Source organism: Mugil cephalus, chromosome 17 (assembly GCF_022458985.1).
Source record: "Mugil cephalus isolate CIBA_MC_2020 chromosome 17, CIBA_Mcephalus_1.1, whole genome shotgun sequence".
Lineage (NCBI taxonomy): Eukaryota > Metazoa > Chordata > Actinopteri > Mugiliformes > Mugilidae > Mugil > Mugil cephalus.
In genome coordinates, this window is record NC_061786.1 from 19,818,674 (window position 1) to 19,830,814 (window position 12,141).

Below are 12,141 nucleotides of genomic sequence, written 5' to 3' on the forward strand. Positions count from 1 at the left end.
ACGTATTCTGACTGGTACCAAAAAATATCAACACATCACACCTGTTCTTAAATCTTTGCACTGGTTACCTGTTAGAACAAGAATCAATTTCAAAATACTGCTCCTGGTTTATAAAGCACTACATGGTCTTGCACCTCAGTACATCACAGATATGCTCATCACGTACACCACAGCAAGAACACTTCGGTCAACAGGCAGAGGCAATTTACTCATCCCTCGCACCAGATCCAAAGAAGGGGAGGCAGCTTTTAGTGTATATGCCCCACAAAAATGGAACACCTTACCTGACACAGTTAGACATCCACATCAGTAGCCATCTTTAAAAACAGATTAAAAAACTATCTTTTTTCAACAGCATTCTGCTGAGCTGTGTGTGTCAAGTGTGGTTGTGTGGTTGTGTGAGTTTAGGTGTGTATGTGGTGAAAATGGCATACATATGATTGTTTACTTGCACCTATACCATTCAATTGATTCCAAACGAATTTTTATGTAAATGTTGGTATTGTAACTATGTATACATCTTGTAAAGCACATTGAGTCTGCCTTGTGCATGAAATGTGCTTTATGAATTAAATTGAATTGAATTGAATTGAATTGAATTGGTTGACTCGTCGCTCAATCTCATCTAACACAGTAAACACAACATGTGACTGGACTGGATCCAGCAAAGAGGAACTAACAGATTCAAGAGGAGACCACTGACTCCAGGAGCTGAGGGCTACAAAGTCACCTGACTCCAAGGTCCACGACTGTGAGGTCAAATCAGTCAAGGTTTAGTTTCCAGGTTTCACAACATTATTCAAGCAAATTGTGGGAGCTCAGGTTGGCCACCATGCTACCTGTGCACTGTTGTGTCAGCCTCTTTTTGTAATTACACCACTAAAACACTAGAAGGCAGTCAAAGAATGACGACAACATTAGTGCTGGAGTTGGAGGTGATAAATGCTGAACAACAGTCACTGTCACTGAAACCACAGACATTTTAAATATGTTTTAAAATAAAAATGCAAGAATGCACAAAAGACTTGACAGAATATTTGGGAATGTTGAACTTTGTGTGAAGATTTTGTGTCTATTTGTGTCAAATGACTATAATTGTGTCAATTTTTATTTATTGCTACTTTACATCCTATAGGGACAAGACAGTTGTTGTGGTCTGCGTTGTTGTAACATGTAGTTACATCTCTGGGGAGGTACACGTCAGGACAGGGTGTAGATCTGTTGTATAACTATAAATGTGGTTTAACTACTCGTCACGGTGCAGCCACTGTGAAAGGTCAACAGCATAGGTCACCAGTAATGACTCTATGTTGATTCTTTGCAGGTTATGAACCAAACTGAAGAGCTTGTGTTGCAGTGGAGAATCAAACTTTAATTCTATCACCATAGACTGTCATGAAACTGGAGGTTTGAAGAGTTTGATTTTGTTATAATCATTTTTCTACACACGTACTTCACATAATATCTTTATATTCCACAGTCGTATTCTCCATTCTACTCAGATATAGATTTTTATTCATATTTATCTGAACACTCTTTCGACTGTTTATACTATCTCAAAGATCTGAACTAAGGTTTCATTGCACTCTACAACTTATGATTACTCTCCTTCTTCTCACATGAAGCCAAACTATGATCCAGAGCCAGACTAAAGAATAACACACATTATACCCAAATGTTGAAGCAGGATTTGCAGATTCAGTCCAGATCTTTGTTATTTAGGTTCCTTTCATCAGGTGGCAGTGAGCTTGTAGTGTACAGTGGTACATCAGGAAGAGAACAATGCACTATAGCACCACCCACCTAAACAACTACTTTACCCAGCAGAGATGAGACGTCAATAATCAGTAGAACTGCAACAAGGATGAACTTAAATTCAGTCATGAAATACAATGTCATCATTTCCATCTTCTACATAGCTTTTAATATCATTCTGGTTTCAGGTAATGTTTTTATTTATACATCTGGTAAAATACATTTTTCATCCGTTACTATTTTATTCTGCTCTTGTCGACTATTCTTTGATGTCTTTTTGTTCCCAACAGGTTCCTCTCGCAGTGATAACGTCCACCAGACTCCAGCTCATATGTACAAAAATCCTGGAGAAGAAGCTAAAATCTACTGTTCACACAGTATAGATGGCTATGATAGAATCCTCTGGTACAAACAGTCAAAAGGACAAATTCAATTTTTGGGATATATGTACAAGACCAATGATAATCCAGAGAAAGGACTTGATGTGAAGATGGAAGGAAACGCAGATAAAAACCAGAACTGCACATTAACAATTAAAGACCTGGATGTGAACAGCAGTGCAGTGTACTTCTGTGCTGCTAGTTACCACAGTGCTACATCTCACTGCTCCTCAATACAAAAACCTCCATCTCTAACACAGCCTCCTGTTTTCCTTCCTCTCATTAGGTGGCAGTAGCACATCTCCAACCAGGATCAACGGTGACTCCGCCCATCTAATGAACTCATGATGCTTTGCTGATAGGAGGCTTGACTCAGAGAGGAGGTTGGAAATAATCAGTACAAGTGCAGAAGCACTGAAGGAAACAATCACAACAATATATTCAGTTTAACATTTACAGGACACAACATGTTGGTCTGGTTCTTAAGTGTCACTTTGAACACCATTCTGGTTTCAGGTAATGTCTTTTTAGCTTAGCAAATGCAGTTCCTGGGATACATGGTAGGAGGCATTGGAAACACAGAGAATGGAACGGGTGTGAAGATAGAAGGGAGGGCAAATAAAGACCAAGGCTCACAATTAAAAACTATGCAGAATGACAGGAGGTTTAAGAAGATTCAGAAGAACTGAATTGCCTCAACCTCAACCTCAGCTTCATATCGTTCAACTCTGCCAAAGTTAAAAATAAATAAATAAATGAAGAAACAAATACCTACAGACATATGCCATGAATGAACCAAAACCTAAATATATATTCTATAAGAAATTAAATGAATAAATAATTATGTATGAGCCATGAATGCTATTTATTTATTTTCAATTCAAACTACCTGGCTGGCTGTGAAAAGCAAGGCATGTGCAGTCGATCCGTGCACTCAGCAAACAACCAATAGGCAAAAAGTTTCTGAATGGTGAAGTTCGTGCAAAAATAAATAACTAACTAAATAAATAGCATTTATGGCTTATATTTAGGTATTTACTTATATTATCTGTGCGTATTTATTTATTTATTCTTTTACTTTTTCATTTTTAATTATGGCAGAGTTGGTCCTCCATAGTGATGACGAATCCAACCAACGCCAATGCTCACATTTCAACTTAGAGAGACACTCCCATCTGCAACTCCTCATGTCTGTGTAATAATCTGAGACTCAGTCAGTTTACGTCTAACATGGATATTATGGTTAGGAACCAAGACCTCCTCGTACTGTCAGTCTTCTTACTTTGGAGCTCAGGTAATGTCATATGAGATTAATCGCTTACATTAAATCATTTCAAATTTTTGTTGGAATAAATCTTGGGTACATGAAATAAATATGTAATGCAGATTAAATATTTCAAGATGTTTTATTGTTGTATGCGCAAGTTACATTAAACAACATATAAAACCTGCAAGGAACAATATATATACATAAAAAAAGGAGGAAGAGAAATCCTTTAAATCAAATGTTAAAAAGTGTTTAACTGTTTTTTATACAGGTCTAACTGATGAGAGTGATGTCACCCAGACCCCCATACTGTGGAAATATAAGGGTGATAATGCAACCATAGACTGCAGACACACCAAAGGTGCTACCTACTTCCAGATGTACTGGTACAGACAGCTGCCAGGAGAACTCATGAAACAAGTAGTATTCACTACAGCAAGCAGCCAACCTGACTTTGAAGCAGAATTCAAGGGTCACAAATTCTCAGTCACCAAACCCGACGCTCACAGTGGAACATTCACCGTGATGGATCTGGTCCCAGGAGATAAAGGCTTGTATTTCTGTGCAGTCAGTCAACACAGTGATACAGACGCATGTGAGAGCTGAACAAAAACCTCAGCTCTGCTCTTCTGTCTCATGTACTGTAGGGGGATGTCAAGCACCACAAATACTCAAAGAACGTCACACAAAGAGGTGACACTCCCACCCTGCAACTCTTTATATTTACTCTGCAAACACACTCTCACTTACATATGAGCCTCTGACGTCCACAACATGGACATTAACCAACACGGTCGCCTCAGCTTTGTTATATTTCTGCTCTGGATTAAAGGTGAAAGTGTAGTAATTGTTAAGTTTTCTATGAAAAAATCTGAATTATATTAACCTAACTGTTACACACACAGAGGTAACACTTTCTATGAAGGTTGTATTTATAATGCCCTATGAATGCACTCATAATATTTTATAAGGTGTCTATAAAGCATCATTACCATCTATACATATTCACAAGTCGTCATAACCAACTTCATGATGCATTATGACAACTGGTTATGAATGATTATAATTTTAATCTGAATAGTGCATTATAAATATGTCAATATCTGCCTAGTCACTTGTTAGTTTTATGATGCATCATAACTACTTTGCTTTGCTGAATGTGTATAGTGATGCATAATGAGTTTTGACTTCTACTATAGTCCTTTATATCTGTAGCTATAAGTATATGTAATAAAGTTATAATAATGTATACATCTCCCTACAGCACACACTTATAAACAGCTATGCCATATCATAAGTGCTATTTGTCAGCTCTAAGTAAAGTGACAAGAATATGACACTATGATTAACAGATATAAGTTACTATGAGTAATTAAAAGGTGCAATGAACTAAGGACTGAGTCTGGCATCTTTACCCCATATGGACAATATTATAAATGACTTTGTTAATATCATAGGTGGTATTTGTCACGTGACCCACCCACCTCCGTCCCCAGCTCCTCCCACTGTCGTAAAGCATTGACTGTATGTACTAGTCATAAAGCGGCTTTTCTGCCCTTTCTCTGCTGAGCCTGCTCTAGGACAGGTAGGATGTGTCTCTGTGCTGCTAGTGTTTTGTGAGCTAACCTCTGACCCTGAATCACCTCACCAACCCAAAGGCACTTTTAAGAGCCACATCTCTAGGACCACGCCGTGCCACTTTTGTGGCCTGTTTCACGTGTTTCATGTGTTTGTGTAATGTGCTCAGAGCATTGATAATCATTCTGATTATGTGTGTTGGTTTAAATGAAAATAAAGTGAACTAAATACATTCCTTTTGTCTTTACTGTCCAGGCTCTCATTTCATTGTGCCTCATATTTGTCTATAATCTTATATCTACAACACCTCATTTGCTCTACTTTACTTAAAGCTGACAAATAACACCTATGATATTAACATAGACATTTATAATATTGTGCATATGGGGTAAAGATGCCAGACTCGGTCCTTTGTTCATTGCACCTTTTAATTACTCATAGTAACTTATATCTGTTAATAATAGTGTCATATTCTTGTCACTTTACTTAGAGCTGACAGATAGCACTTATGATATGGCATAGCTGTTTATAAGTGTGTGCTGTAGGGAGATGTATACATTATTATAACTTTATTACATATACTTATAGCCACAGATATAAAGGACAATAGTAGAAGTCAAAACTCATTATGCATCACTATACACATTCAGCAAAGCAAAGTAGTTATGATGCATCATAAAACTAACAAGTGACTAGGCAGATATTGACATATTTATAATGCACTATTCAGATTAAAATTATAATCATTCATAACCAGTTGTCATAATGCATCATGACGTTGGTTATGACGACTTGTGAATATGTATAGATGGTATTAATGCTTTATAGACACCTTATAAAACATTATGAGTGCATTCATAGGGCATTATAAATACAACCTTCATAGAAAGTGTTACCCACACAGGTTTAACCCACGGCAGTGATGTGACACAGACCTCCATACTGTGGAAAAACCACAGTGACAGTGCAACAATAGACTGTAGCCACACCAAGGGCATCTCCTATTTCCATATTATACATATTATATATCTATTACTCTGTGCCTATTAGTGCACTTTCCAGGTTTATTATTTTTTAATAATTTGTTGTATTTATTTTATTACCTATGTACCTGTACTGTAAAGTACCTGTGCAAATTGCAAAACAAAACAAAAAAAAAAAAAAAAAAACGGCTCAAGCTCATGCATAATCAGTTCCAAACAAAGCACTTACAAGCTTTTTTTTTTTTAGAGCTAGACTAAAAAACAATACACATTATATCATTCTGTTGGAGCAGGATTTGTAGATTCAGTCCAGATCTTTGTTATTTAGGTTCCTTTCATCAGGTGGCAGTGAGCTTGTAGTGTACAGTGGTACATCAGGAAGAGAACAATGCACTATAGCACCACCCACCTAAACAACTACTTTACCCAGCAGAGATGAGACGTCAATAATGAGTAGAACTGCAACAAGGATCAACTTAAATTCAGTCATGAAATACAACGTCATCATTTCCATCTTCTACATAGCTTTTAATATCATTCTGGTTTCAGGTAATGTTTTTATTTATACATCTGGTAAAATACATGTTTTATTTTATTCTGCTCTTGTCGACTTTTCTTTGATGTCTTTTTGTTCCCAACAGGTTCCTCTCACAGTGATAACGTCCACCAGACTCCAGCTCATATGTACAAAAATCCTGGAGAAGAAGCTAAAATCTACTGTTCACACAGTATAGTCGACTACAACGTAATACTCTGGTACAAACAGTCAAAAGAACAAATGCAGTTCCTGGGATACATAGTAGCAACCACTGGAAACCCAGAGAGCGGAACGGGTGTGAAGATAGAAGGGGATGCAAATAAAGACAAAAATTGTACATTAAAAATTGAGAAAGTCGACCTGAACAGCAGTGCAGTGTACTTCTGTGCTGCTAGATACCACAGTGCTACATCTCACTGCTCCTCAATACAAAAACCTCCTCATCAGTTTTTTTTTTTTTCATCCACCTCAAAGCCTCCTGCACCTGTTTGTCTTCTCCAGTCTCTCATTATCTGGATCTTTATACTGAACCATTGTTGTACATGGGGTATTTCAAATGATATTATATCAAAAAGTCTCCAGGTCAGTCAGTGGTTGAGTCGTCTCTCAGTCTCATCTAACACAGTAGACACAACATGTGACTGGACTGGATCCAGCAAAGAGGAACTAACAGATTCAAGAGGAGACCACTGACTCCAGGAGCTGAGGGCTACAAAGTCACCAAACTCCAAGGTCCACGACTGTGAGGTCAAATCAGTCAAGGTTTAGTTTCCAGGTTTCACAACGTTATTCAAGCAAATTGTGGGAGCTCAGGTTGGCCACCATGCTACCAGTGCACTGTTGTGTCAGCCTCTTTTTGTAATTACACCACTAAAACACTAGAAGGCAGTCAAAGAATGACGACAACATTAGTGCTGGAGTTGGAGGTGATAAATGCTGAACAACAGTCACTGTCACTGAAACCACAGACATTTTAAATATGTTTTAAAATAAAAATGCAAGAATGCACAAAAGACTTGATAGAATATTTGGGAATGTTGAACTTTGTGTGATGATTTTGTGTTTATTTGTGTCACATGACTTTAATTGTGTCCATTTTTATTTATTGCTACTTTACACCCGATAGGGACAAGACAGTTGTTGTGGTCTGCGTTGTTGTAACATGTAGTTACATCTCTGGGGAGGTACACGTTAGGACAGGGTGTAGATCTGTTGTATAACTATAAATGTGGTTTAACTACTCGTCACGGTGCAGCCACTGTGAAAGGTCAACAGCATAGGTCACCAGTAATGACTCTATGTTGATTCTTTGCAGGTTATGAACCAAACTGAAGAGCTTGTATTGCAGTTGAGAATCAAACTTTAATTCTATCACCATAGACTGTCCTGAAACTGAAGGTTTGAAGAGTTTGATTTTGTTATAATCATTTTTCTACACACGTACTTCACATAATATCTTTATATTCCACAGTCGTATTCTCCATTCTACTCAGATATAGATTTTTATTCATATTTATCTGAACACTCTTTCGACTGTTTATACTATCTCACAGATCTGAACTAAGGTTTCATTGCACTCTACAACTTGTGATTATTCTCCTTCTTCTCACATGAAGCCAAACTATGATCCAGAGCCAGACTAAAGAATAACACACATTATACCCAAATGTTGAAGCAGGATTTGCAGATTCAGTCCAGATCTTTGTTATTCAGGTTCCTTTCATCAGGTGGCAGTGAGCTTGTAGTGTACAGTGGTACATCAGGAAGAGAACAATGCACTATAGCACCACCCACCTAAACAACTACTTTACCCAGCAGAGATGAGACGTCAATAATCAGTAGAACTGCAACAAGGATCAACTTAAATTCAGTCATGAAATACAACGTCATCATTTCCATCTTCTACATAGCTTTTAATATCATTCTGGTTTCAGGTAATGTTTTTATTTATACATCTGGTAAAATACATTTTTCATCCGTTACTATTTTATTCTGCTCTTGTCGACTATTCTTTGATGTCTTTTTGTTCCCAACAGGTTCCTCTCGCAGTGATAACGTCCACCAGACTCCAGCTCATATGTACAAAAATCCTGGAGAAGAAGCTAAAATCTACTGTTCACACAGTATAGACGGCTATGATAGAATCCTCTGGTACAAACAGTCAAAAGGACAAATTCAATTTTTGGGATATATGTACAAGACCAATGATAATCCAGAGAAAGGACTTGATGTGAAGATGGAAGGAAACGCAGATAAAAACCAGAACTGCACATTAACAATTAAAGACCTGGATGTGAACAGCAGTGCAGTGTACTTCTGTGCTGCTAGTTACCACAGTGCTACATCTCACTGCTCCTCAATACAAAAACCTCCATCTCTAACACAGCCTCCTGTTTTCCTTCCTCTCATTAGGTGGCAGTAGCACATCTCCAACCAGGCCTTAAGTCTCAACTAGTGGTGTGTGGAGCTAATGGAGAAGATGATTGACACGTTGAGAGGAGGAGGATCAACGGTGACTCCGCCCATCTAATGAACTCATGATGCTTTGCTGATAGGAGGCTTGACTCAGAGAGGAGGTTGGAAATAATCAGTACAAGTGCAGAAGCACTGAAGGAAACAATCAATCACAACAATATATTCAGTTTAACATTTACAGGACACAACATGTTGGTCTGGTTCTTAAGTGTCACTTTCAACACCATTCTGGTTTCAGGTAATGTCTTTTTAGCTTAGCAAATGCAGTTCCTGGGATACATGGTAGGAGGCATTGGAAACACAGAGAATGGAACGGGTGTGAAGATAGAAGGGAGGACAAATAAAGACCAAGGCTCACAATTAAAAACTATGCAGAATGACAGGAGGTTGAAGAAGATTTAGAAGAACTGAATTGCCTCAGCCTCAACCTCAGCTTCATATCGTTCAACTCTGCCAAAGTTAATATATAAATAAATGAAGAAACAAATACCCACAGACATACGCCATAAATAAATCCATTAATACCTGAATATATATTCTATAAGAAATTAAATGAATAAATAATTATGTATGAGCCATGAATGCTATTTATTTATTTTCAATCCAAACTACCTGGCTGGCTGTGAAAAGCAAGGCATGTGCAGTCGATCCGTGTACTCACCAAACAACCAATAGGCAAAAAGTTTCTGAATGGTGAAGTGTGTGTAAATAAATATATAGCATTTATGGCTTATGTTTAGGTAGTTATTTATTCATCACATTATCTGTGCGTATTTATTCATTTATTCTTTTACTTTTTCATTTTTAATTGTGGCAGAGTTGGTCCTCCATAGTGATGACGAATCCAACCAACGCCAACGCTCACATTTCAACTTAGAGAGACACTCCCACCTGCAACTCCTCATGTCTGTGTAATAATCTGAGACTCAGTCAGTTTACATCTAACATGGATATTATGGTTAGAAACCAAGACCTCCTCGTACTGTCAGTCTTCTTACTTTGGAGCTCAGGTAATGTCATATGAGATTAATCGCTTACATTAAATCATTTCAAATTTTTGTTGGAATAAATCTTGGGTATATGAAATAAATATGAAACGCAGACTAAGTAATTCAAGATGTTTTATTGTATTGTTGTATGCGCAAGTTACATTAAACAACATCTAAAACCTGCAAGGAACAAAATATATACATAAAAACAAGTAGCAGGAGAAATCCTTTAAATCAAATGTTAAAAAGTGTTTTACTGTTTTTTATACAGGTCTAACTGATGGGAGTGATGTCACCCAGACCCCCATACTGTGGAAATATAAGGGTGATAATGCAACCATAGACTGCAGACACACCAAAGGTGCTGGCTACTACCAGATGTACTGGTACAGACAGCTGCCAGGAGAACTCATGAAACAAGTAGTATTCACTACAGCAAGCAGCCAACCTGACTTTGAAGCAGAATTCAAGGGTCACAAATTCTCAGTCACCAAACCCGACGCTCACAGTGGAACATTCACCGTGATGGATCTGGTCCCAGGAGATAAAGGCTTGTATTTCTGTGCAGTCGGTGAACACAGTGATACAGACGCATGTGAGAGCTGAACAAAAACCTCAGCTCTGCTCTTCTGTCTCATGTACTGTAGGGGGATGTCAAGCACCACAAATACTCAAAGAACGTCACACAAAGAGGCGACACTCCCACCCTGCAACTCTTTATATTTACTCTGCAAACACACTCTCATTTACATATGAGCCTCTGACGTCCACAACATGGACATTAACCAACACGGTCGCCTCAGCTTTGTTATATTTCTGCTCTGGATTAAAGGTGAAATTGTAGTAATTGTTAAGTTTTCTATTTAAAAATCAGAAATCAGGTTTAACCCACGGCAGTGATGTGACACAGACCTCCATACTGTGGAAAAACCACGGTGACAGTGCAACAATAGACTGTAGCCACACCAAGGGCATCTCCTGTTTCCATATTATACATATTATATATCTATTACTCTGTGTGTATGAGTGCACTTTCCAGATTTATTATTTTTTAATAATTTGTTGTATTTATTTTATTATCTATGTACCTGTTCTGTAAAGTACTTGTCCAAATGACAAAAAAAAGAAGAAAAAACGTCACAGCTGATGCATAATCAGTTCCAAACAAAGCGTCTTCAAGCTTTTTTTTTTTTAGAGCTGGACTAAAAACCAATACACATTGTATTATTCTGTTGAAGCAGGATTTGTAGATTCAGTCCAGATCTTTGTTATTTAGGTTCCTTTCATCAGGTGGCAGTGAGCTTGTAGAGTACAGTGGTACATCAGGAAGAGAACAATGCACTATAGCACCACCCACCTAAACGACTACTTTACCCAGCAGAGATGAGACGTCAATAATCAGTAGAACTGCAACAAGGATCAACTTAAATTCAGTCATGAAATACAACGTCATCATTTCCATCTTCTACATAGCTTTTAATATCATTCTGGTTTCAGGTAATGTTTTCATTTATACATCTGGTAAAATACATTTTTCATCTGTTACTATTTTATTCTGCTCTTGTCGACTTTTCTTTGATGTCTTTTTGTTCCCAACAGGTTCCTCTCTCAGTGATAACGTCCACCAGACTCCAGCTCATATGAACAAAAATCCTGGAGAAGAAGCTAAAATCTACTGTTCACACAGTATAGACACCTACAACGTAATACTTTGGTACAAACAGTCAAAAGGACAAATTCAATTTCTGGGATATATGTACAAGAACAATGATAATCCAGAGAAAGGACTTGATGTGAAGATGGAAGGAAACGCAGATAAAAACCAGAACTGCACATTAACAATTAAAGACCTGGATGTGAACAGCAGTACAGTGTACTTCTGTGCTGCTAGTTACCACAGTGCTACATCTCACTGCTCCTCAATACAAAAACCTCCTCATCACAGCTCTTGGCCTCCTGCACCTGTTTGTCTTCTCCAGTCTATCAATATCTGGATCTTTATACTGAACCATTGTTGTCATGTCAGAAGAGGAGGACGCACAATGACACCACCCACATAAAGACTGGGGAGGGTTTAGTTCAGAAAGAAGCTTGGAAACATTACAACTGCTTCATTCTTCGTATTTTCTTCACAACAAACACAAAATGATCGTGTTATTCCTTTACATTACTTTTA

At 37.7% G+C, this 12,141-nt stretch overlaps 3 gene segments (V, D, J or C); all 3 read left to right on the plus strand.

Moving 5' to 3' along the window:
• The first annotated feature begins 2,692 nt into the window (after window positions 1-2,692).
• LOC125023831 lies at window positions 2,693-4,008 on the plus strand. The segment is given in 2 exon segments: window positions 2,693-2,729; window positions 3,674-4,008. Coding segments are annotated over 2 exon segments (372 nt in total).
• A 4,250-nt stretch (window positions 4,009-8,258) lies between these two features.
• LOC125023355 lies at window positions 8,259-9,210 on the plus strand. The segment is given in 2 exon segments: window positions 8,259-8,435; window positions 8,538-9,210. Coding segments are annotated over 2 exon segments (447 nt in total).
• A 712-nt stretch (window positions 9,211-9,922) lies between these two features.
• LOC125023833 lies at window positions 9,923-10,871 on the plus strand. The segment is given in 2 exon segments: window positions 9,923-9,986; window positions 10,237-10,871. Coding segments are annotated over 2 exon segments (399 nt in total).
• The last annotated feature ends 1,270 nt before the right edge of the window (window positions 10,872-12,141 follow it).